General features: G+C 38.5%; 1 protein-coding gene across 1 annotated transcript in view; it reads right to left on the reverse strand.

Moving 5' to 3' along the window:
• Window positions 1-27,370, reverse strand: part of STAT4 (signal transducer and activator of transcription 4) — a 43,450-nt gene that overhangs the window by 5,525 nt on the left and 10,555 nt on the right. The window contains exons 4-21 of the mRNA XM_052791504.1: window positions 19,986-20,084; window positions 19,129-19,221; window positions 17,121-17,199; window positions 15,420-15,505; window positions 14,390-14,541; window positions 13,038-13,196; window positions 12,049-12,141; window positions 11,137-11,196; window positions 9,697-9,714; window positions 9,524-9,617; window positions 8,646-8,690; window positions 5,214-5,297; window positions 4,849-4,947; window positions 3,496-3,631; window positions 2,319-2,371; window positions 1,429-1,523; window positions 849-985; window positions 250-441 (exon numbers count right to left, since the gene is read on the reverse strand). Coding sequence (XP_052647464.1) covers window positions 250-441; window positions 849-985; window positions 1,429-1,523; window positions 2,319-2,371; window positions 3,496-3,631; window positions 4,849-4,947; window positions 5,214-5,297; window positions 8,646-8,690; window positions 9,524-9,617; window positions 9,697-9,714; window positions 11,137-11,196; window positions 12,049-12,141; window positions 13,038-13,196; window positions 14,390-14,541; window positions 15,420-15,505; window positions 17,121-17,199; window positions 19,129-19,221; window positions 19,986-20,084 — 1,774 coding nt within the window. The remainder of the gene's footprint in view (window positions 1-249; window positions 442-848; window positions 986-1,428; window positions 1,524-2,318; window positions 2,372-3,495; window positions 3,632-4,848; window positions 4,948-5,213; window positions 5,298-8,645; window positions 8,691-9,523; window positions 9,618-9,696; window positions 9,715-11,136; window positions 11,197-12,048; window positions 12,142-13,037; window positions 13,197-14,389; window positions 14,542-15,419; window positions 15,506-17,120; window positions 17,200-19,128; window positions 19,222-19,985; window positions 20,085-27,370) is intronic.

Raw genomic sequence — 27,370 nt, forward strand, 5'->3', positions numbered from 1 at the left:
AAGATCTATTTCTTAGCTTCTTTTAAATATTGTTGTCATCACCTCTAATGTAACCTCTAAGACCAGGGATGTATTTACAAAATGAAGCTGTCTAAATGATAGACATGCGTTAAAACAGTTCTCTTGAAGTTGCCGATTAAGGGAGGCATCTTAATCTGTTCTCTTCCTCCTCTCCCCCCCATTCCTCAAATTGCCTCTTGACTTTGCAGCTGCTTTGCAGAAAGGGTAAATAGAGAAATGGAGCCCAACCTTCATTCGGCTGACAGCTGTAGTGTTTGCCAAAAGCCTTATCTTTGGGAATGTCTGGATACAGATACTTCAGAGGGTTTTCAGGAACGTTGTCTGCCATAATAACTTTGTAATCACGCAGTATGTCGGCAAAAGGCAATGCAGATAAGCGACCTTTGTTATAGGGCTCCACTGAATGAAATGTTACGTCTCCTGTAAAAATACAAAGGCACCGTAACCACTGATAACTGGTAGATCAGCATCTGCAGCTGGAACGTATTTTTGCCTTTCTTTTGCACTTTACACTGGCGTGGGTTTTACCTGTTCGTACCAAAGTTAGTATCTTTCAAGATATACTTTCTGCACACGTGGAAACAAATTTAAAGCCTGCAGTAAGCAGGTACACCTCTAATGAACTTGTACGTCAATATAAAGAACTGAGAGGTAGACTTTCAGAGTTTTGGTTTATGTTTCAGTAAATATGGTACTTGTATCTCGCCCAAAACCATAGTAAGACATAGTACACGAGTTTTACTTTCTAACCAAAGAAACCGTGGCTCCTGTATTACAGGTGTATTGCAGAGTTTGAGGTTTATGTTATTTTTTAAAATTATACTTACCATTTTCTAACTGATCCACCCACGTAAAGGTAATTCCACCCAGATTGCTTTCACTAAACCTTAATAAAAATGTTCCTGGTGTCTTGTCTTTGAGCAAAATTCGTTCCTTCTCTTTGCTTACAAATCCCATTACGTACCTGAAGTGTAACAGGAGATCATGGATTTACTTTTGGAAAAAAATACAGACTTCAATCTGTGCAATGTATCTGGCCAAACTTTATATAGATGTTCAAAGGCTGGTTACAAAAGCTTTATGAGGTCTTGAAATGATGACAAAAGCTTCATGTGATTTACATGTGGAGTGTGGCATTAAGCTCAAAGTACTATGAAGCATGATGAAATTTATCACAGTACTTGACTGTACACCGACAGAACTGATAAATAGATCTAAACCTGCATTTCTGAGAGATTCAATGGTGTTGCCTTTTGGCAAAAATTTCCAAAAGTTATAAATGGGAAGAGGGAGACAGAAGTATTAAACTCTTTGCAAATTCTCTTTTGCATAGCTAAAACTGAGATTAGTAAAGAAAAAAGACAAAGCAGAGAGAGATCAATATGCAGCAGTTTCCTTGTTGCTCACCCATCAATCCAAAGAGGAAGAATGTGTTTTTTAATTAAGTCCAGGATGGCTTCAAGCCAAACCCAAAACGTAAAAGACTTTCCAGGCAAGTGTTCCTAATGGTTAAAAAAAACAACAACAAAACACAAACAAAAAGTACACACACAAGAAGAGAATTGTGAGAGTGTTGTTACCCAACATCCACATGACATGGCTATCTCAGTTTCTTAAGAATAATCTAGTTTGTTCAAGCGAGAATGACAAATCTGAACTGCTGTTTTGAGTAACATCTCTCTCTCAGCCTGACGTAAAACCAATTGATTTTTAAGATATGCATTGGAAGTGCCTCATTTTTCAAGAAAAAAAACATCACATTTGTTGCTTCTTCCTGGTTATGAAATTACATTTTGAGAGAAATGATGACGAGAAAGTTGCACTTCCTTCCAAGGTTCTATATTTGTTTAAATAATGTAGTTAATATGAACAAAATGGGTTTACCCTTTTTTCTCAATAACTTGTCTGTTCCTCATCAAAGTTACTGAATATATCGACCAACTTGAAATAATTTAGGTCACAACTGGGCGTATGAAAAAAATTACTGTATGCTTTATGAAAAATGTATGCTTTGATAGCACAATCTATTGATCATTTACAGAAATATATAGGGCACGCTATAATGACAGTTTCTGACATCTGTAGCAATGTAACTAAGGAGATTTCTTAGCCCAAGCTTTAAGCTTCTGGAAATATTATTCTCCTAGTTAAATTGTTACAATGAATGTGATTGTGCTGGGCTACAAGTCCCACATATGGCAAGTGGGATTCTTATCTGTAGCATCAGACAGACAGAGTTAGGCACGCATGTGGGTGATAAGAGAAAGAAGAATCTAGTTTTACTTTTGGAACCGTACCTTGCAGAACTTTGCCCAGGATAGCTGATAATCGTTGTAACTGACTTGTTGTCCTGAGGGCAAAAAAAACACCAACCAGTGAGTCTATTTTTCTGAAGTTTTGAAATAGCTATAGCTTGATATCTGTATAGTTGGCGGGGGGTGGGGTGGGGGGGAGAAGTATAGTACATCCAGACTTGGAGACGGATTGAGAGGGCCATGCTAAGGGGCTGTAGATCAGTTTCTCTGTATCCTTTTGAAGCAGCTGATAATGGTAGTTTTTGGAATATTTGCCTGAAGTAGTCTGGGATTTTGTTTCTACAACAAACACTATGTGCTCAGTTTCAGTTTTTAGCCCAAGTGTTACTTCTCTTGGCTTTCACTCTATCTTGAGCTTCTGTATTTTAAGACAATTTATTTTTTCTTTCTTACGATTCTTGCTGATTTACATGGCACCTCTCAACTCCACTACCTCCACTCAGCAAGAAATCTCCAAGAAACCATCAGAAAAAGTGACTGTTACACAGGGAAACCAGTCTTCGCTTCCCAGCTTTGAAAGCAATAAAAGCACAGATTCCCCCCAGTCTTTGACAAATGCTTCTGTTCTTGTCTGACAGTAGAGGTATTGTTACACCCTTAGCTTGGAATTTCTTACAGCTCACAATATATTTTATAATTGTTTCTTCTCCAGAAACAGATAAAGCTTCCTCTTCTTCTGCCAGGTTTCCCTAAGGCCTCTCCCTTCTGGGGGACAGTCAGATGAAAGTGTTCAATAGTTCATCTCGCTGAAGTTGCAGGGCCTCTTTGCTATGCTGTCACCAGTGGAGGATGGGTCCCAGAACTAAACAGACCCACAACGATGGGTACATAAAATGAAACAAAACCCAGACCAAACCAAACCCCATAAGCAAGCAGAACGACTTCCTTTTGATTTCAGATGTATGAGATAATTACTTGCTAAGGAAACAAAATAACATCACAGTTCAGTGTGACTCTGATGCCCTCTTTCTTCAGTTTAGCAGCCTGAAGTTCAGAAGTTGAATCACTTTGTGGTAAGAATAAGCTGATGCGTGCTTTTCTTTAAAGAAAAAAATGCCATTGTGGCATTTTTGAAGTCAGCTCTGGAAGTGGAGGTCACACTTAACTACCAAATATAAGAGCCCCAAACCAAATAAAATCTCTGTTTCTATACACATACCCATAAGCTTCTCTGCCAGCATGTTGAGTTGCTCAGAATTGAGTCCACGACCAACATATGATGAAAATTGCCAGCTCAGTACTTCTAAGAGCTGACTTAAAGTGGCAGCAGGTGGATTGTTGAAGAAAGACAAATTCTGCAACAAAATTAGTGCTTTGTTTAGACAGTTAGTAACCATGAAATACACTGCAGGCTGTAAAAGAAGGCTGCAGGTACTTAAACAGGATCTGGAAGTGTTAAAAATGAGGTGGGGGGGATATACTGGGGCAAATATGTGCTGGCCTTCCCACCTGCAGCCACCCAGCAAGGTGCGCTCAGGTGCCTGAGCAGAGTTGTAGGGGGAGAGTCCTAAAGAGAGCGAGAGTCTGTGTGTGCATCTTGGATGATAAAATACCTGGCTATGCTTCTGGTATTATCGTATGTTAAGACAGTGAAAATATGCTTAAATCCCATCCAATAAATGCAGATATTCTCACTGTACTTTAATGTGTTTGGTGCATGGAAATCTTAAACTGTTACATACTCATACAGAGATACGTTGTTGAATTGTTTGGCTCATCTTAGTTTTTCATTTGGTTTCTGGACTGTACATGTAATGCACATACTGAAGACTGTACAAAGAGTGATAATGAAGTCCAGGCTGCTGGTAAGCTGGCCTGCCATCATTCTTAGGCGCACTCCATGGTAAACTGTCTTACCCTTTCTCTCCTCCAAACATCTATGTGACTGCCACTAATCCCCAACTGAAAGCCTGAGAGCTATTGACAGCACTATTCTACAGTCTGCAAATACAGTAACAGTGACTGAATCTAAAACACGTGCTGAGCCAGCTGGAGCCTGAGAAAGAACGATTCTGCTTTTGCTCATGGTTAGAGCCACTAGAAGGTGCTACTTGACACTTACAATCTTCTCCATAGAAAGCACTAGCTCCTATAAAATGCATGAGGGAAAGCAGCTTAAGTACATTACAGACCCACCTATACACCTACTTTGACAGTTTTGAATTGTACTAGTAGAATTATTTTGTACCATTTACAGTTTTGGTCAACTGCATCCAAAAAAGGCATTCAAACTAGAATGGCTGTGGAGAAGGGCTATCACCTTTCCTTTGTTTAAGAACTACTACTTTAGCTTACAAAAAGGAAGGCTAAGTGTGCATATGGTTTTATATCTGGGCAGGGAACAAAAGATAAAGCGAACAACATTAAAGTATGATGTTGATAACAGTGTATGTGAAGAAAATAAGGCCAGTTTAAGAGGGAAACACAGTCTTTTTATAATGAATATATTTGGCAACCAAATAATAGAAATGTGAAAATGCAGAAAGTCAGTACTTGCATACTGAAGACCTACCTGAGGATCGTTGGTTGACAGATTGTACCAAATAATAGAAGCCCATGCGTTGGGTAGTTGGCTGACATTGGATATCATCACCACAGGCAAAGAGCTGGTCTGGTGGAAAGAACGAATGCAGAATGTAAATGCTGCCGAGGAAAGTGGTAGTGCTGTGTTATGCTTTGGGTTTTTTAGCCCCCTTTTCCTTCCCGAAGCATATGCTTCTGTCCAGAAGTTCTGGAAAGCTTGCATCTGCTTATGATTCCTGCTGAAGATAGCATCTAGGATAGACAGACCTGTGGTCTGGCCCAACACGGTTGTTCTGTAAGCTGCTGGAAAATGCCTTTTATTCTTGCCCCAGAAAATCTGGCCAGAATACTCACTTCCAAGTTTATAGTCAATCCATACAGGCAGACCTGTGTTTCAAAGCTGATGGAGTGCAGTTCCTCTGTCACCATGTGAGAGCCCTGAGGGAGTAAGTAGGTTATAAAACTGTAAATGCATAGTTGGCATTTAACACTGTTTTAGTGATCTGACTGCTGAGATTACACAACTTTGAAATTAGACGCATAATCAAATATATAAGTAGAACAGAAAAAGAAGGAAGTGAAGGAAATAATTTGTTTATTAAACTCTGACATTAAATTAGTCTAGAAATCTGGTGGTTTTTTCTGATTAATCTAAAAAAACCCCTTGACATTGTTAAAGCAATACTTTTAAACTTTTAACTTTTTCTAAAATGGTGCTTTTAAACACAGATTTGCGCACAAAAAGTTAACAGATCATTTTTTGTGTCTGATGAAGATTGTCTCCAACTTTCCTTTTCCTTAAAGTTTCTTTACTGATTGACAATTCCAATTTAAACAGATGTTAAACTTCAAGGAGAAACAAACTAGAAACAAAACAAAAAGCTACAGCTTTAATGACAAAGTACGCCCTCATCTGGGAACACAGGTTTGTTGTACGTATACTTAGATGTTACTAATTGAAGGAGTAGAGGCCTAAATCATTAATCCAAAGTAAATCTGGTATTAAAAAACCAAGCTTTTCTTGGATGGAAAAGAAAAAAAATCTGTTTGTCGTAGTTGATTAAAGTTTGTAGTACGAGTGTTTTGTTTTGATTACAAACAAGCATAGCTCTGTAAAGATCCAAATCTCTGCCCCTTGGGAAATAGATCTTTCGAAATACATTTCCATCTCCAGAAGTCAAAGTATAAAAATCTGGTTTTCCTTTTCCTGTTTTCTTGTTGGTGTTGTTTTTCCCCTCCCCATCACATATTTGTTTTGTCAGACTTTTTAAAAAAGAAACAAAATCAAAAATCCCAAATCAAAATGCTTCCATTTACTGAAATATTCTGCTTTTAGTCAATGTAAAATAAAACTATTCCTTGGGAAAGTGCCTTGTGGCCTTATCTTTCCCATGGAGCACCTCCTCCAGGACATGTACAGGCCACTGCAACAAAAGATAGTGTATAAATGAGGGATTGAGACCACAGGAGATCCTCAGGCATCTGAATAAGTCTGCCTTGCAAAGGGGAAATCCACCTTAGAGCTGAAGGCTTTTACATGAAATACTGATCCATCAAATGAGCTCAAATGTTTTAATACAGATAGAATCAATCCAGTTCAACCCATATTGCTAACACAAAGTTGAGAAAGGTTGGTGAAACTCCCCTTCCTGCCCCCCGTTATGATTTTGCAAAAACTTAAATTTTTCTCATGGAAAAATCATCTAGGCAAAAAGTCATATCTATATCAAAGGACAAATCTCAAATACAGAGAGCTTCTGCTTTTTTTTTTTTTTTTGAGGCAAGCCATACTTAACAACTATACTCTCAGCTTAGTAAACATCCTGTAACAAACCAAGTTTTTGAATTATTATGGTTGCTGTTAATAAAAAACCCCAACAACCTAGTTCATGCTAATAATGACTTCACAGACTGTGATTTGACCAAGGAGGAAGTCAGTTAGCAGTTAACCATGTCACAGCTCAGCTGTCCTAATTCTCCACAGCCCTATGTTTTATATAGGTATAAAGGCACAATGTGTGAAAGTGGGAGTAAAATGCTACCAAAAGTAGAGCACCAACATTTTTACACCTACATTTTTGCATTTGCTTGTCTTGATGCAAATGACTTTGTAAGTGGCAAAGTAATGGGGAGGCAAGTCTCAAGTTTCAGTCTTGCTAATCAGGTTGCAGCTTACTCTGTTCAGAGACACCATGTGAAGCATGCACAAGTATCTTCTGCTTTAGGTTTTTGGTTAAAATTCTCCATGCTGATCACACCTTTGCTTTGTACTTAAAGACTATTTGTAGTAACTTTTGTGCTTGTATAACTACATCTATTTGGGCTGTGATATGAGTGATTTTATTATTTAAAATTTTTTTTTTTTTAAAACTTGCCAATACAACTTTACCCTCAGCGCTTCTACTGTGCTAAAAAGTTGCACTGGTGTGGAGACACCTTAAACCAGTACAGCCTATTTCACTTCCTAGGTAGGTAGGTGGCATTCATAGAAGCATCTTATGATGTCAGTTACCTTGGGAGACACTAATTGTTCTGGTAGCTTTGGCAGAGGCTATATCATTGGCTGCAAGCTTCTGACTCTTGCTTCAGTCAGAGATCTATCTGTAGATTTTTGCTGTTAAATAGCAGTGCTAAATTTACGGCGACGGTCCACTGCCACCCTAGAGTTTGTGCGTACTGGTGCCTTTCTCCTCCCTGCCTACTGCCTCCAGTTGCTGGATGAGGACATGCTGCCTTCTCCCCTGCAGGGACAGTTCTCCTTTCCCCTCCTGCCCGTGATGCAGAAGGCGAACGAACGAAGGCAGTACCGTTCTTGCCTGCGATTCTGATTGTGTCTGTGACAGCCCGGGCGCTCAGGGGAATCACGGTTTGTAGGAAGCCAGAGCTGAGAAGAAGGATGTAGGGTAGAGCTGTGCAGACAGTGAGGAAGGGGAAGGGGCGAGGAGCTGGGCAGGGGAAGAAGCACGGGGCGGTGGTCTGGATGCGGGGGGTGCTGGAGGGTAACTCAGGCCTGGAAGGAGCGCTCTACCACACAGGGGAACGCTGGGGCACGGCGTTCTGGGGGTGGAGTAGCGCCGATGTTAATACTGCTGCTTTCTGCTCTCCGCAAAGCAAGAGTGTACGGATTTTAAGCTCCTCTGGTGGGAAGCAAGCGCTTGCAATGCCTTTTCACCTTCTGTGCCAGGTGGTATGTGCATGTCTCTGAAATCTGGGTACTGCAAAGTACCTGCTGGTTTGTTAGGGCTAACGTGTGATAGTACGGTGTCACCACAAGAGGGGAACCTACGACCGGATTCGGATGAGTATTGGTAAACTAAGCACACTTTTGGTCCTGGTTGAGGCAAGCAAACTTCCCTGATGCAAATATAATTATACCCTTACTTCAGCTGTAAACTTGGCCAACAGAATATGTAATTAAAGAACCGTTCCTATAGGAAAAGCTGTCTCAAGAAAAAACTCAAAAAGCTTTTTTTTTTTCTTCCAAAATGTAAACGACCAAAAAGGCTGCCTTAAAGAGGAACGCATATGTTCAGATTATTACTTCCTACCTTCTGTTGTAACTTTTTAAATATACAAATTTAAGGCATGTAATTAAAATTTCTGTGAGTAGTTCTGAAAAGTTCTCATTATACTTACACCATCGTATGATAAGTGGGTCCAATACTTATTCTAAGGATAATATATATTTCAAAATCTAACACGTCATTGCTCTTTGATTTAAATAAAATCCAATCTGAAATACTTGTGAGAGTAATCAAAAATAACATGTAAAATAAATGCACAAACCTCATTTCCTTTGCTTCCAGCACTTGATTTCATTTCTTTGGGTTGCTGTACAAAGCAAAACAATATTTATATGCCAAAGAAGCTACAGACAGAAGTACATATAAAGAATATAATTTGTAACCATGATGTTCTTAATATAATAAGGTTTAATTTACAATATACAAATATGCTGTAATGAAGGCTCTGACACTACGCCTTGAAAAGTCTATTCAGTGAATAGTATTTTGATATTTTTAAAGAATTTTTTAAGAAATTAAGTTAATGTAACAAAGTGTTAATTAGGGTGCTTGTGAAGTGTATAATACAAAAAAGCACTAAAGACCCTCTATCTCCTTTTGCAAAACTACACTGATGTACTGCATCTGTAGTTAAGCCAAAAAAAATACCATAGGTGAGGGAGTCTAGTCAGAAAGCGTGACTCACTGGGATATTAGAGAAGTTACAGAAGCAGTACTATAGTCTCTCAGAAGACAGTTATTGCAGGGATGAATTTCAACTAGATCTAAAGCATTCAATTATATATTTCCCCTAGACAATGCTGGTGTAGTTTGGTTTTGGTTTTTTGTTTTGTTTGTTTGTTTGGGGTTTTTTTAACAAAACTCAGTTTCTGAGAAGCTGTGTAATTCAGCATGATTACTCTTTTCCTTTTTCTGGCATTAATTAGGATTTGCTTTGTCATTTCTGTGAAAATACATAGTCTTATGGAATGGATAAAGTATGGAATGGGATAAAGAGGTTCTAGGAGTAAACCGTCTGTATAAGGAAAAGCAAAATGAGTGTAGACTTGACAGTAATACAGTTCTCCCTGCATAGTTTTTAAAGAATCTTTTATTTCTTTACCAGAGGTACATGACAGGACAAAAAGCAGTCAAACTTACCAAATGTCGAAATTCTACCGACAGGCTTCCGTTTGCGGATTCATCCATGTTCATTGCTTTCACATGTGTTCCACACAGAACGAATCTACGATTACTATGGAAGACGTTACACTTACGTACTCAAATAATATGGTATTGGATAATTTAAGAAATATGGTATTTTATTTTCTTACCTTACAGTTGAAACATTCCTAAAGTAGAAGAGAGGCGGGGGGAGGAAACAGATTGTGCATCAGTAAATGTGTAAGACATAACTTGTACTGAGAAACATACCTTGAGTTGGTAGATTTTGCTTTGTCAAAGTTAATTTGTATTACCAATACAACTGCAATTTTTAAACTAAAGAACTGAGATTTGTACTGTCCAGTTAGACTTTTGCATCTGGCCAGATACAAGTAGTATATTTTATCTAGCTTTTTTTCCCACCGTTGGAATGATATGTGGGTATTCAAAGCTGCAGTGCTCTCTAATTGCCTGCGTGCCAGTGTTCTGGGACAATACAAGCCTGTGTAGATAGCTCATAGTGTACTGGGAGAACATGTGCACAGCAGCAAATTGGACGGTACACAGCTTTTGAGAGAAACAGTCCTGGCTTCTTGCCTGCTCCTTCCTCACTGGCTGTTTTCCTTCCTTTTGGGCCAACATCTATGTCTGTGTGGTCAAGGTGCTTTTAGGGGCCTGCAGAAGCACAACAGCCAGAAGAAGGGAGGGTAGCTGGTACCTGTGGCTGGGGATGGTGGGCGGTGAGGACTCGGATCACCTTTGCTGATTTTGAAATCATACCTTGACAGCAAGTCTTCTGCCCCATGTTTTATCCTGCTAGGGTGCCCTCACCAATCTGTAACCAACCTTGCTCTACAGTACTGGGTATTGCTCAGAATAATACACCATGCTGAGAGAAGATGCATCAACTCAAATAGAAATACTCCAGGCAGCATTAACACTGTTTTCACAAACCTAGTATAGACAGGCTCTGAGATGCTTTTTGCTCAGGAAATTATAATCAACAAAAGAAGCTGGGGATCCTGTTCATTTGGGACTGCTGTAAGAACTAATGGGAACACAAAGGAGAAGCAAACACCTTAGAAAGGAGGAGTTTATGTAGCAGTCTTAATTTCAGGCAGGGGTAAAATTCTGTAAGCTGCCATAGTTACTAATTACAGCACTAGATTTTCAAGCACAAGCTTCATGTACTACTCCGAGCAGCTGCATTGAAGGTACTGGGCCTATTAATGCAAGCAGAGATAAGTGGTATTTCAAAGCTGACTATCCCATAAATGCAATACAGTTTGATTTAAAGTTTTCATGTGATGCTACCATTTCAGACTGATGAATTTTATCTAAGTCTTGAAACAAATCTTAAATGGACTTCTTGCTTCCAATTTGAAAACATCAATTAGACATAGCAGCTTTTTTTAAAAAAAAGACAAAGAAATCTTCCATATTAAAAAAAGAAAATAATTTCCCTGATGTTTTAACTGTTTTGGTTTGGGTTTATTTTTTTTTTTCTTTTCCTTTTTAGAGCAACCTCTAAATCAGATAGGGTAGCAATTGAAAAACCTGTGTTGTCTCTGTAGGGAGAGAGAGAATATCTTCACTTTAAAGTTTCTTACTTGTCAATAGTTGCTTTCACTCTGATCTGGTAGTTCAGCTCTGGCAATTTAATTAGCAACCTTCAAACCAGAAAATGTAAAAGTTAATATTAACAGAATAAATTTCTCACCAGAAAATATTGAAGACCAGTAGCTCCACACTAAAGTATCTGAAATTATTATAATCTGAAAACAGATTAGGCATCTAGGATTATATCACGATTTACAGGGTTGTATACTCAGAAAGAGGAGCTGGGCTGTTCCAGTGACAGGTGTTCTACCTTCCCTGTAAGTATGTGGAAAAGTTAGTATATGTGTGAGGGAATGGCTAGAGACACAACAAAGAAGTAATAATTAAGAGATAGATTTGTATCATCTGTGACTGCACCATAGATGTATGTGTACTTTCCTTGAGGTACCCTTTCCACAGCCCCTAACCCTCCATGCATTCTTTTTGCTGCGAGGTGGAAATGAGATGAGAGTTCCTCTCCAATCTTTGCTCTTTTCACAAAGTCAGGCAAGGAGCTAGTGGGAGAGAAATAACTTGTCGTTGATTCACCAGAGCTGCCCCCCCAGTGCAGTTTCTGTTTCTTACATGCAAAAGTGGCTCTGAGTATTCTGATGTTGGCTTGTATGATGTGGATCATTATTTACTCAGTTTGCAAAGTCATTAAAACAAGAATTCAGTGCATACAGAACTCTGAAGGTGCTGACTTTTGGCCACAAACTGCCTTTCTTCCTCACACTGATTTACTCTTTTATTGCCACTTCCTAAGAGTGACAGATTCTGTGGCCTTTATATGCCCATTCCAGAGAATCAACCTGGAGTCAAAAGGATCTCTAACATAACTTGATCTGCTTTGCTTTATAGATTCTCCTAAGATAAAATGCAGTATGCAAGGAAGGAGTTTATATCATATTTCCTTTCCTTACCTTAATTTAACAGTGAACTGTATTAATGTTTTAAGAACCATTGGCCTCTGGGGATGTGTTGGCATGCAGGGCTGTCTTTCAACCACGAATGAACTGTGTGAAAAGAAGTGAAACAAATACATTGTTAGGAATATGCATACACAAACAGCTGTATTAGGGGAAAAAAAAGTGCTGGTATCTCTTAGAGACTTATTTCTCTACAGATGCTGAAGTGGGAGGTATGTATTCCAACTCTCAGTTCTCAAAATGATCCAGTGGTCTAACTTACAGTTGAATTGTTCTCATAAGAAACAGATACTTGGAATACATTAAAAATCAAAACAAAACAAATTCCGTAGTCCTAAAGTACAAGGCTGATGGAAGTCTGGAAGACTGAGACTTTTATCAGAACCATAAAACAGAGTATGAAAATACACTGAGCCTGGCTCCAATGAAATTAAACAATTATTTTATCTTTTCTCATTTTTTATAAAAAAACAGTTGACCATGTTTTGCTTTCAGACAGTCACCTGTGGTATATCTCTAGTATAACCAGTATAAAAACAAAGAGGAATGATGATAATATTTTATCTATTAATAGAAGCATGAACGGTGGTGGAAGAATGTCTTGGTGGGAAGAAGAAAGACAAGAAACAAATTAGCACCTGCCACTTTGCTTAAAAAAAAACCCAAAACAAACCCACAACTTTTCTCAGCAGCATGTACATTATTCCCACTGAAATAAGTGGATTTTGTGTGTTCACTTAAGAGTCAGAACTCGATCACAAACCCTTAACTGCTACACAGGAGAAGCTGCCTGGCACCTTCAGTTTCTAGGAGTTTTGATGACAGCTGTACGTACTTTTTATATTGGAAACTCAGTCTTTAAGATCCTCAGAGACTCAAACTTTTTTTCATTTTTTTTTCTTCTTAACAATATGGTCTCATTGTTGCCAATAAATTTGTGTCAGTTCAGGTAAACTTATCTAAGTTGACAATGGCTTACGCACTTCCGGAAAAGATTGTAGAGCAGAAAGTTGACTTTTTCCAGCAGCTGAGGTCTTTGCAGTGGGATAGGGTCCCCATCGTAAGTCAGTCTGGTCAACAGTTCATCCAGTTTTTCTAGTTGCCTTCTAACTTGAAAGAGACTCTCTGCCAACAGTGTAAAACTACAGCAAGACAAAAGATTAGTTTGCCATCTTTCACGTAAACCATTTCTTAGAACATAATGGCTACTGAAGTTCTTGCTTAGGGAAATCAGAATCAGTACCGATCGGTGCTTTCTTGCTTTATCCAAACTCATGTCCATTCATCTTTCGTTTACAGGAGTATATAAATACATCAGGCAAATTACCTACTTTATTTTTAAAGATAAATACTTACGCAACAGGCCTCATCAACAGCAATGCAATGCTGTCTGTAATAATTTGCAAGAAATATATACATGGTCCTGATGTTTTACATGCAGGACACTTGTGCCAATTTTAATTCTTTCCTACAGCTCATTAGTTTTGCAAAATGTACTCTTTAAAAGATAATAGTTATATAAAATTAACAAGTTACCAAGACTACTGAGGAAGTATAAAAACAATAAGGAAAATCAAATCCAAACACACTTGCTAACAGTTTAATAGGGTATGTGTGTATAAAATCACGTTTTTAAAGCTATTTTTAACATCTTCATTGGAAAAAAAAATACTTCCGTGGGAAAAAAAACCAACACAAAAAAGGCAAATTTTCTTCAAACCTAAAAAGGTTCTTGGTTTTTTTCCTTCCTTTTTTCTTCTTTTTACTACCTTTTCCAGAAGAGAAGTTTGATGGGAGACAAATGACCAGGACATTGACATTCTCTGGCTGCATTATCTTTTTTAATATAATGCTATTTTCTTTTTATTCACAATCACCTTTAGAGTTGCCACCACAGAGACTACTACCATTCAATTCCTGTGTAGTTTGAAGTCTGGAGGAGTGATGTACCTAATGAGTCAAAGCACAAAGTGTCTACCCAGCTCCTGCCTAGACAAAACTCCCACTGTCCTCAGTGACAAACTCAGTCAGCACAGTTTTTACTCAAGCAAAACTCCCGAGAGGGTATGTATCATGTATCTGGAACAACTGTCAAACCAACAAATGAGTGACTGCCACGGCTCAGGCTCAGCAGTTCACTGTAATGTTATTAATTCTGAATAGCAAATGTTGTCCACCAAAACAAATTGTATTTTTTGTTATTTACTTGCTTAGCTGCTAATGAATTTGCTGCTGTTGCAAGGTAGCAAGGCAACTGATCTAAAGGAACGATCATTTCACGTGCAGCAGACTTCCTGTGGTTTTCAGTGGAAACACAAGCTGAAGGCAAGTTTACCAGTTCTGGAGCTGATCAAGCCCACCATGGAGAGGACCCCCAATGCAGGCAATCTGCTGCCGTCTCTTCCAGTCTAGCAGCTCTTCAGTCAGCATGTTGCTCATAAGTGTATCGATTTCATGAATCACACGCCCTATTTTACTGAGTACTTCCTGTAAAATAGGAAAGGTGTCAGAAACTGACCACAGGGAACAGCCGCAAAATTCAGCAATTATCATAAAACGCTGATTACTTTTTTTCAATTATTTTGAAAGTAACATATTTAGTCCCTACCACTTCAGTTTCTTTAACTCAGAGGCGACTGGATTCATCACCCATTGTAATTGAAATTAATCCTGAATCTCTATGAACTCTTCCTCAGTAAAATTTCTTTTTTTTGGGGGGGTGGGGGAGTGGGAGGGAGGATTGTTGCATTCTTTGTGGGCATAACACCTCCAACAAGTTGACACTTGCAAGCAGTGTCAAGGTCAAAAAGTTCTCCTTTTGTTTTGCATCATATCCAGTGCATTGGTTTTTTGGTTGCTTGCTTTTAACCGTAAAAAGTACATGGACTCAAACAAATTGCCTAAATGTACTGTCTTCTGAAGTGGTCAGCTGAATATTTGTCATATTTGCAAGTCTCAGTTGCTGAGAAGAGCAAGGTACCATTGGGGGGTTGTTGGGTTTTGTTTGTTTATTTTCTTTGCAATTATTAGATTACATTTACTTTGAATACTTTTTATTTAAGTTAAAAGCTACAGACTGCCAGCTAAGTTATCCACTTAGCACAGTACATAAGAGGTCCTGTGGAGTGATGCCCTCGCCTCAGAACCATATCCTTGATTGAGCCATTGCTTAATTACCAATTTCTTAACCGCTAGTCAAAATCACCCATACCCACCCAAACCTTTTGTGGATTTTTAAGTCCTATGTTATTTGTCTGTTTTTCTGAGAGGACAATTGAAAAAGGCACGCATACACATTTGAGTATGCAGTGTGGGAATAAGGGGAGAAAGCAAACGAACCACAAATTACAAAACGTGTCACTAACCTTTCTCTTGTAGTCTAAAGTATTGAGCATCGCCTGCAATGCCAACATTTCCTGTTTAATGAGGGCGCTGTTTTTGTCGCTCTGCTCTGCAGGGGATGAAAAAATCAGTATAAATGCGTGTGTGGGTGCGTGTGCGTGTTTATATAAGGGGAGGAGGGGAAAAAACCACGACCAGGCTGCAGTATGAACTAGTGAAAAAACAAACTGCAGACATCAGTAGATTATGTAAAAGTGTATTTCATTTGAATGGACTAACTTTAGTACAAGTTTAAGATAAGGTTTTATGACTCAACTCTTTAGGTGTGTGTGTGTAACAGGAAAAGGTAGAAAACATATGGATGATGCCTAGAAATCCATACATTTCTTATTCATGTGCATACTTATGTGTACTAGGTACATCTGGCTTGGATCAGTGATTGATCTGTACACTACTGAAATATGCTTGTGGTGTCTGCAGTTAGACTAAAGCTCTTTGGACTTGATGTGAATTACACATCTGGCTGAGAGAATGGAGGTTAGGCATTTGAAACGGAGATAAAGTGTTCATCACTGTGGGGATTTCAGCAGCCAGGAGTACTGATCGCTGGGTATTTCCCCCTCTCCGTAACGTTTTTCCTTCTCCGGATCATGCATGAGTTTCAAGCTTCCCCAAGCTTGCCCCGTGCTCTTTCATACGCAGCTCTCCCCCACCTTTTGCTCTACTTGCATCTTTCATGCTACCTTCAAAAAAGAAATTGGTGCCAACTGTGTCTCTGCTAAGCTATGGACTGACATCTTCCCATTATGTTAGGGTAGATGTTTCAATAGAGGCAGACAAGTAACTGATTGTCAGCTCAGCCACAGCAATTGCTCACACACATTTTAAGGTACTGCAAATTGGCTGTGCTGGTATAGAGCATTTGTTGACACAGTGAAATTTTAAGCCCTGAAAGTAATTTATGTAAGCATGTTTTATTTTGCAAATGGGGCAGGCTTCAATCATCTGCGTGGTCAATAATGATGATTGGCCTGATGACTAACAACTCATTAAACCATGCCAACTTGATCTCTTCTGATTGCCTGGCCATATCCAGCCTTAAACATATAGAATTGACGTGTTTAAGAACTCGGACGTTTCAAGCCCAATATCTTTGCATGTTCAAAGGGAGATAATGTGAAAATATCTGAGCAGACACAAGTGGACCTCAGTTTCTTTTCTGAAAGAGATCATGCAAGGCCTGTTGCCATGTGCAGATCTCAACCATCACAGGCTGGTCAAACATGCATTCAGAGTGCTTACCAGCTGATTATCACCACTGTGGTCAAAAAAGAATAGAAAGCCAAGTTAGAGGCTAAAAAAATCAGTTTTGCACAACTCTACTCTAGCAAGTAAGAGGCTCTTCCACATCCTGCCAAGGAAGGCCCATGTCAAAGGTGAGGAAATTGAAAATAGGTTCTTTAAATTAGAAAATTACTACTTTTCATGCCATTATGCAGCTTATCTACAGAAAATAACTATACTTGCTCAACAAGATCCTCTTTACCCTCTTAACCCTAAAAGAGTCATTATGTTCCATGACTATAACTTTATATAAACTAAAAATCTGTTTTTATGTTTACATATATTATCTGGGTAATGCACAAAACCCCCCTGATACTGGGGTCTAGCTGCGGAATCAGCCATTTCCTAGAGAATTTAAAAGTTATTATAAAAACTCTTACCTAAGCTTTGTATTGTTTTATATCTGAAGTCAAATTCCTCTTGCAAGTCTTCCAAGTATTTGACATCTTGGTCAGTCATCTTTCCCAGGAAGAGAAAGTAAAATTACTTGGGTGTTCACAGTGACATAAGAAGGAGTTTGTTTTGTAATGGACAAATGCATAATGTAGTATTTTCCTTGCCTACCATTTGAAAATCCCTAAGCAGTACTGGGAACTCTGGTTTACTATCTTGTAAACTTTAAAAAAGACGATTGAATTATAAATGCACATTTGTAACAACAGATTTATTTTACTTGTTCATAAAGAATTTTACTAATTCAGAAATTATCCTCTCTCCCACAGTCAGACACTAGTTGATACAGCTTAACCACTTCTTGTTTACCAGTTCAATGACATAGTGGAAGATAGGAATGATTACATTTAGCCTGAGCTAAATTGAAATTATTATGCCAATAATGTAACTTTCTTCTTGGAACTTTAAAACAGGGCAAATGGATAATTTTGCATTGACATCAGTGGAACTTGGAACGGGGTGTGCAAAACCAAGAAAGATGGAGCCAGTGACAGCAGCAGAGCTCAGAGACTTTATTTAGAGAATTACTTAAGAATTTGGGTAAAGAAATGAAACATTTTTGCTGCTTTGGCTTTTTGCAAGGGTTTGTTTTCATATGTACTGCCAAAAGTTTAGAAAGTGTTTTCTAGTAACCAAACAATGATAATTCAAAAAAAGACACATGAAAAGAAAGAAAATAAAACCGTAGGAAATAATTTGTTTTACTTCGAAGATCTGTTTCTGTGCTGTTTATAGGAAGCCTTGATTCTGCCAACAACTCATAAACAATCCTTTTTAGTTCCCTGAGATGTGCTCGTTAAGTGTCTGTGAAAATACAAAAACTCGTTTGCTAAATTAGGACACACAGAATTAGCCATTTTGGTTTCCTTTTTATTTTGGAGACTAAACTTTTAAATTATATGTGTAAGGTACGAAATTACATACACAAGGAGCTGGCTGATTTCTTTGTTCAACTTAATTACCTACTAAAAAACCCTTGTATCTAGAAATCGTTCTTATTTTCACTGGTCTTTCAGGGATGGCTACACTTCCCCACACAGAAGGAGCAGCATGGTAGGCTGCTGGGTTGCAGGTTTGTCTGCTTTTGCTCTGCAACTCTTATCTTACAACTTTATACGTAGATAGAGATCTAGTATCACATTCTTCTAAAGCTAGCTTTATCCTTTTAAGGGTTTCATCTCTCTAACCCTTCTTCCCCATGTAGGGAGACACTGATGAGAGAATGCTACTAGGACCTCTTTCCAGTACACCAGAAGTGTTGCTCTTGAACGGCATATGGACAGGTATTTCAAATACAACTTCTACATTGAGGCTGCTGCAAAGCTGAAAGTGGGGCTGGGATAGCAAAAAGGCCATAGAAAACCCTGCCTTGAACTGAATAGGCAGGTATTCTCTGACTGAGCTTTCAAGGTCTTTGTGGGATGTAGCTACAGGTTTGGCTCAGCCCAGCTCTGCCCTGCAATGGTATGGGAAACTCTTGGAGAATTGTCACCATCAGCTCCTAATGTTCTTCTCCCCTCACATCTGCAAAACACGTAATTATGTCTCATAGCCTTCAGCTTTACAAAGATCTTGGTATGTGACTCAGAGGTCATGAAGGCTAACTACTGCTGACCCAAGTAAAAGAGGTGAAGTTGCAGAAACACATTTACGGAACCTCACATCTCTTTAGAGACAGTAGGTATGCCTGCAACTCGCATAGGGACGAGTGTGATAGCTTTAAAATAGGTAGGTCTCATGCTGAATGCAGAGCAGCTGTAAAAACCTGACGATCCAGGTACATCCTGAGTAGTTAGTCTGGGCTGAGATCCTCAAAAAAATGGAAAACGGTTGGCGCAGCTTGGTAGCAAAAGTATTTGTGCTACCCAGCTTAAAGATAGTTCAGGTATGCCTGTATGAGTATCTGTGTAAACAGCAGACAGGACAAAAAAATACCTGAGCACTGTTCTTGATGGCTGACACTTTGTGCTCTACATTTCTTTGTCGTTCTGAAACCACAGAGTTTTGCAGAGACTTTTCCAGTGGCCCCTGGAACACATTGAACAGATAAGGGGTGGATGACTAATAATAACAAGTGATAGTAACTGTACTGCAAGTTCTAGCATAGAGAGGGAATTCAGAAGCTGGTCTTCAACCATCTGGAGACTCCACAGATTTAAAAACATGCCGCTTTAACTTTGAAATCCAAAAGGTGAAAGGGTGTGGGTATACTGCAAACATTAAACATCTAGTAAATTAAAGAAACTGAAACATAGATTATTAGATTTCTGAAAAAGACCCATGTCACAACATTCACAGAAGAATATGTATTACATCCACAGGTGATTAAAAAGAACACAGTTGACTTAAAAATTCTATCTGGGTTTTAACCATGTAACAATTTCCCCAAAATAGGTTTTATATGTAATTTTAAAGTTTCTTTCTTCAAACAACATAAAAACTATCCAATGCCTTTGCAAGGTATCAGATGGAATGTCTTTTGCATTACATAATTAATATGAACTAATGCATTGCATAATTTAAAATATACACATCTGCTTGCAAAGAATAATCTCTTTAAAGCCTTTCCCACAGATTAAAGTCTTTGAAGATTAGCTGTGACATAGAAGTCACTTATAGCAATGTTTGCAGCAGTAGAGCCACTAATGGAGTACAAACATGAGTTTAAAGGGCAACATTTGGCAACCCCTAGTGCACACAAATCACTCTAGTGGAATGAGAGGACAGCATTTGGTCCTAAAAGCACGTGAGCAGATTAACATGGAGCAGATTAATGAAATGTAATTCATTACCTGTACAGGCATGCTAGCTGCAGCCAATATTCTTCTTTCTTCTCTTAAACAGTTTGAGATGATCACTGCTATATGCATGGGATTACCATGATATTTGCCCTGCAAGCGCAAGTAAATACAACTTTCAAAAACTCAGAATTCAGGGTGTCCCTCTGGAAATCACAAACGTGCTTCAGTGTCTATGAGCTACAGCTTAGTGCAGGTGGAAAAGACTCCCCTACTGTTCTCGACCTTTGTTAGTGCTGGTTCAGCCTTGCAGTGCAGCATCAGTTAGTGCCATTGTAATAAAATATTCTTAACAATGCTCTACAGAGATTGTAAAGATACAACTCCAAGATGTACATCATTTGAAGATCAAATTGCTCCACTGCTAACACAGCTGTTTTGAAAGGGCTTTCCTGTCAGCCTATTCTGCATGATTTTATCATGTCTTCCATTTTCAATAGGATGTTGTTGTTAGCACGTAGCACTTCTGCCAACAAAAAATTGTAAGCGTATCAATACAGTAATGATGCAAGCAGAAAAGCTTCCTCAGCATAAAGCAGAGACTTAAATTTTAATGTCTGTGAATGATTTTTCTCCTTCAACAAATAATGCGCCTAAGATGAAGGAAGAAACAACTCTTGTCCCGAGCCAAAGAACCAAAAAATGTCTGTATTTTTATACCACCATAAATAAGGTGCAGAACTGCTGATGTGTGACTGAGAACTGGGCACAAATTTGAAGTAATATTGGTTTGTGCTGTATTTATCAAATTGGAATGATTGAGGACTCTCAAGCAGCTCCTTTCGTGGTGATGTATTTATTCAGTGTTTCTCAATATCCTTCATGCCTTTTATTCAGTGTTCACGTATCATTCATTCAGGTGCCCTTTATTCAGTGCTTATACAGTTTTCAGCTATTCATTAGAATTAATCCAGTTCATTTCTTTTCCTGTATGGTTTCCAGTTCTGGACTCATTCTATTTTCCTTCCTTTCTGATTAGTTTTTATTCTCATCATATTTTGCTGCCACTCAGAACTTCATTTATTTTTGCTTTCTCTGAATGTGGCACAGTAAGTTTACACATACTTAAACTTATGCTGTATTTTCTGTAGATATCTCATACAAATTGCTGTATTAGAAACAAGGGTGTGAACACATCCGATAGAAATGTGAACACACTACTGCTATATGCCAACTACTACTATGACAGTGAACATATATTTCTAACACTTTTTACTAGACAGACAAAACCGAATCATTTCATGGGTGCTTTTGCATGAAATCCAAGTAATCTGAAAGACTTTTTCATAATAAGTTTTGACTTCAATTACAGGGTAAAGAAATATTACATTAAAAATGGTAATTTTAATCATGGAGACTTGTTCCAAGCTGCTTGGTATTAAATACCATGCTGTTGGTTATACTGTGGTTCCAGGTAGAGACTAAGGTGAAAGACATAGGACTCTTTAAATAACTGATGTACAAAATGTTCCCTTCTAGAGAAGGTTTGACTGCCATGGCATTGTTAGCAATGAGACTAAGCTTTCTAATATTTCTAGGGTTTCTGAAGTCTTCTCAGGACAAACAAAGTACGTGCCCCACAGTGCAACCAGTGCACACTCAAAGTAGTCCTAGTGCTGTGCCTCCTCTGATCTCTTTAAAAGCAGTTCAGGGTGGTGCTTTACTCCAGCAAAATCATCTGTATCGATTACCCTGAGGAACGGGAGTTATGGACAAGACTGTGATTTTAGGAGTTTCTCTGGAGAAAAGAAGTGGTGAGTAATACCACCCCAGGACACACAGGTGAAACGCTAAGTACTCCCTCCCTGCCTGTTCCTTGCTGGGCAGTCAGGGGGGATTTAACATTAAGGACACACTGCTGATTTCCATGTCAAACGGCAATGCCAAAGATCTGCCATTACTGGTTTCTCCCTGCCAGCTTCTTGGCTCTAAGGGTAGTAACGATGTTCTCGCTGCACACTTCCTTCAGCACAGCTGAACTTCAGGTCCAGGAATATATCTGTAGTCCCCTTCACTGAGCATATTCCCAAGCTGTCTCTGCGTAGTGTCAGCATGTAACTTTGGGAAGGGAATACAGGCACATGGGAAATGGCTATGATCTTCCTGCAAAAGATTAAGAGTGAGTGGAGCTTCATGTAGAGGTAAGGTAAAGATAGGGTCCAACAGCAACAGCCAGAGCAAATTAATTGCTGCCAAGAATGGTTGCGCTCCTGGCTGTGGGGTGCCAGCCCTTGCCTTGTGCCAGTCCACTGCCAATCTGACTCCTTAGTGAGCCAATCTAGCTTGCTAACTGGGATGGAAACCACTCGCACTTTTTTGCTGAACGGGTTTTCTGCTCCTCGGTGCACCGAAACTGCTCAGTAAAGGATGAGCTTATTGTTAAGGACTAGTGCACGTGAAATCAGTAGAGGTTGGCTGGGAGAGGGGAGAACAGGCCTGCCTTGTTTTAGCTGCAGTCAGCTGTATCGCTAAGCCTGTCTCATCTATCTGCACCTTGATAAGAGGAAAAAAAGTCCTGGTTTTATTAAGGCTTGGGATGAAAGCTGCGGTGAGAAATCTGCGACTGGTGTCAATCCACTGATGTGCATATTACTTTCTCAGTTAATGTCTGTTAATTTCTGCTTGTTGCTGTTATTTTTTTGCTGGTAAAACAGGGTCCCACCTTCTACATAGATGGCTAGTATACGAGGACCATACCACATATTGGTATCTGCAGCCTATCGGAAACTACAAAGCTTCAGGAGTGTTTAGTCCCAGCTTACCACTGCCTAACAGAATTCAAGCGCTCTAAGGGTTGATGGTTGCCTTTTGTCTTTACCCTGTGACAAAAAGGAGTCAAACAAAAGCTATTTAACAAAGTCAAGAAGAAATAAAAATCCTCTCTTGGAGCTGGAAAATGCATTTATGCAGAAGAGGCACTTCAAAAAAAATCTTCTGACAGTGGGATGTTTAAAAATCCCCCACAAAAATTGCCAGGTATTAGGGACTTTCCTAGTGTTTCTAGATACTATTCATATGCAAAACTTTGAAAAACTCTTTCTCTCTTTTTTCTTTGTTTCATTAAGAGAAAACCATCTGAACCAAGAGATGAAGTGGAAATTCACTTTTTTTTTTTCTTTCTTCTCTAACTCATAAAGCTCTAGCAATAAGCTGTGCCCGTAGTGATTCCCATACTTGTGCCTGTCTGGTGCTTGTTCAACTTGATTCAGTTTGAGCAGACACCAAGCAGGTTGACAGAGAACTGCCACCTGCCCTCCTGGAGCAGCAGCTCCTCAGACAAAAGCTGGAATAATGGTGGATCTGCAGTACAAACACTTGTGATCAAAGGCTAGGAACAGACCTTGCCTTTCATCTGATAGACAGATGCTCTGAACGCTGGACAGCTGGCATGGAGCTGAGCTGTGTGCCACAGCCTGAGTGGGCATCCCCTTCTGTCGGTCTTGAGCTCTCTCTCCCAGAACCGGCTATATTTATACAATATACGCTATATCAGCAGCCTCTTTTGAAGTAATCTAGCAGATGGATTGCAACTCAACAATAATAAATTGTTAAATAATAAATAAGTTGTAACATTAAATATCTCAATTTTAACTTACTAAGTAACACTAATTACTAAAAGTTACAATAACCAATGTGTTTGGCTCCATCAAAATAATAACACTGAATTTCTTCTCCCCATGCTTTATACTTCTCAGAGGTAATTACACTTCAGAACGTGCCACTCGGTATTCCCTTATTATCTGTCTGCTGCCAACTCTTGCTGTTCTGCATTTCCATTTTGTCTTTGGTTGAGGGCAGAATTTGCTCAAGATGACCTTGGCTTCTGAATGACTAATTGGAAATTATTTCCTATCATTGAAAGAAGTAGTATAAGCTGGAAAATAAAGGAAATTTAACCAAAAAAGGCTTGAGATGGGGGAATCCTAACTCAGTGTGACATGAGCATTGGCAGCCAGGAAAGAAGGAAAGGTGCGGATTCTGTAGTTCTGCAAATTGTATTATTAAGTTTAGATATTTATAGAGAAAACTTATAATTGTATTTTGATAAATACCAACAGAGAGAAATTGAGGATTCACTTTTCGTCTGAAGTTTCAAATGGAAACGTTAGTCTTATCAGCTAATATTACTTAATTCTGTTGTTGTTAGAAATTTTCTTTCTCCTCTTCTGTTTTGATGAGGTCTTCCATATCATGATTTACAACAAACAACAAATTATCTTATTTGCACTGGCTTCTTCTCAATAACTACCAGCATGATGATAAATATAATTGAATGGAGGAAATTAAACTTTCATTCTGAACAGGTGAAAATTTTCTCTGAATGCTGATCACATTTACTCAGGAGAAAACCTTTCTACCACCGCCCAGCATGCACTGTCTCTACTCCAGAGACATCTGTTGTGATACCATCTTACTAGATCATGAAGAAAAACAAAGAGGCATTTCTGCAACAACAATTTATACATTATAATGTGTGGAGTTTAGACCTTTTAGCCAAATTTTAAAACAGCTTGAACTATTTGGGATATGTTAAGATGCATGAAACAGTGCTGAGGAAATGCAAGATTTGATTCTGTAAGTTGTAAGATCATGGAGAAACTTTAAAATACGTATTACGGCACTTTAAAATACATGTGCTTTTAAAAAGAACACCAAACAACTGTCAGTCTGAGTATCTGAAATTTACTGCTTTTCCTGAGACGAATGAAGAAATCTAGACCAGAGATTCATTCTCTTACTCTTCTTCCCATTTTTTTAATTTTCCAAAATTTAGCTTATTTTCCTGTGGGCAGCTCCATCACAAAGTGGATCACTCCCAGCCACAGTAATATTGGCCAGCTTTCTTTTCATGTGTCAAAGGTCTCTATGTACTGGGCATATCTATAAATGAATACTATATATGCACTACTTCAGTATCCTGACTCTGTTTTCAGTGATTAAAGTAGAGGATTAGGTATTAGTGACTGTTGGTGTCTACTTGTAATGTAGAAGGATGTGCTGTGCAACCTTTAGAAAGTCCGTCAGGGGTTTACCTGGTTATCTCCTGGTTTTCAAAGTGACCTAAAAATTACTTGAGTAGGTTTTACTGCTTTCTAATTCTGAAAAAGCACTTCAGAATTTGGTTGGTTTTTCCCTACTTTTATCTTTTTTTTTTTTTTTAAAAAAACTATCAAAAACATCAGCTGTATTTTTTCTTGTTTCTGCTAGGAAAGCCCTGCTTGAGCCTTTTAATTGTATACAATAAGAGCTTTGCTTGGAGGCATGGAACCATAACTAGTATGACTGTTGATGTATTTGTTGAAGTTGAATGATTATTTAAAGAAGCTGATGGAAGGGAGGTGGGACATGGAAAGACAGGAAACAGGATTACAAAGTCAAGCAAAAATACATTTCCTTCCCTGTTGCTCACTTGCGATATGCTTATTTTACTAAGTCAGATACTCAGCATCTTTCTAGATAAGCAGACGTCTCATCTTTCATGTAATTAAAAAACAGGGAGAAAATAATCTTTTGTCTATCATTTTATTTTTGAAAGAAAAAAACCTTTGGTATAGTTTTGTATCTCAAAGAAATGTGTGGGTGGGAAAGCATAACCATACGCACTTATTTCCCATTTTCACCTTCAACTATGACAAACAACATTTTGCCTTGATTTGTTTTCTACCTTTGTTTATGCATCCAGGCAGAAAGTCTAATGAAGACAGTACTAGAATACAAAGAAAGAGTCGGTCCTTATGTTACCCTGATACAGGTAAAGTGCTTGGGAGTTTTCTGAAAGCCTGTATTTAAACAGGCAGTATTCTTACTAAAAAAATCTTTTTCTATTGGAAAGATGGCTCTGTTTTATGTAGGTCTTTAAGTCACAGGAAGTACCTGTGACACTATCTATTTAGACTGCTCTTGTTAGACTTTTATTTTTAGATTTCCCCTTCCCCCTCTCAAAATACATGAGAGAACTTAAAGGCAACCTCATTGTTTTAGACAACTCCTATGATGTGTGGGAAGTCCTGATACAATGCATGACTTCCAAAAGATCATACTTTTTTTTTTTTTTTAGGGCACGTGCAACCAAATTGCAATAGGCAAAGCTGTGAAAGCACAGTGAATGAGCTGTGAAGACAGAGATCTTTTTTTCCATCCCCCAGTTTGCCCCCAAATTTCACTGCTGAGTCCCTACCAGCAGACACTAAAATCAGTCCAGGAACACTCTACAGAAACAGCAGATTTCTAAGCAGGTAGGTTGAGATACAGCTACAGAAAATATATGTCTGTAGATCTCATCATCAGACAGTAGAGCTGTGCTGCCAGGGGGGATGAATAATGTAGCGAAGCTTCTTATTTAAATGAGATTTATTTCAGAATAAATAAAAGTACAGTATTCCGTATGGAAAGGGGTAAAACTGGAGAGAAGAGAGGACTGATCCCCCCCATCTTCTGGACACAAAGACCTGAGTATAATTAACTAATCTCTCGGGCAGATGTTTGGCTGCAACAGGGCCTTTAATACTCCAGAATGGACAAAGCCCACAAGAGGTTGTTTAGTTTGTTTGCTTTTATTTTTACTTCTGTTTGTAAGTTAACTCTTATTCATTCTACAAAACCAAACTGAAACATTTATAAACTGAGTTGTGTTCTTTAAATAATAACTAGGAACTCAAAAATATTTTGCTTCTAATAAGTAACCTTTTTCTGGTCTTGTATCAATCATTTTTTAAAATCTTTATTAGCTGATGTGCAGTCGCCAGCCTGCGATAGCTAACAGCAGACAGCTAGCTGCTTTTAGCATACAGATTTCTGTGTGGGGTTTCCCATTTGTATGCCAAAATTTTCTGTAAACAGCTTTAATGGTTGAACTGGAAAACTCAGTGGGGGCAAGACGCTAATATGAAAGATCAGTCTGAATTGTATTAGACAGCAGGACACACTGGTTCAAAACACACCTCCTACTATAATTTGTTGCTTTGTTGATCTGGCAGGTTACATGCATGCTAAATACATATAAATAACATTTTGAAATGGGTCTTCTGTGGTGTATTAGAAACTTTCTCTACTTTGTTCCATTCTCACCCTGTTGTAAGCTTTAACAGGAAACTGCAACTTAAACATCAATGGCTATGTTTCCATTCTTTGCAACTGTTTCTCAGCACGGTGCTTATTAGAATTGTTTGTTAATTACCAACCGGAATGTCCTATTTCAGATCTAATGCTCTTTTGTCCATTTTCTTTGATGTACTGAAATAAATAATCTTAGGATCCCTCATGCATGTATGTTTCCGGTACAGTGACTTGTGTAAACAGTCACCTAAACTAAAAAACCTTTATATGTTCATTTTAGTTCTAACTGGAGAAGCACAAAGATGTTCAGTTCTCATTACAGA

Source organism: Harpia harpyja, chromosome 7 (genome assembly GCF_026419915.1).
Source record: "Harpia harpyja isolate bHarHar1 chromosome 7, bHarHar1 primary haplotype, whole genome shotgun sequence".
NCBI lineage: Eukaryota > Metazoa > Chordata > Aves > Accipitriformes > Accipitridae > Harpia > Harpia harpyja.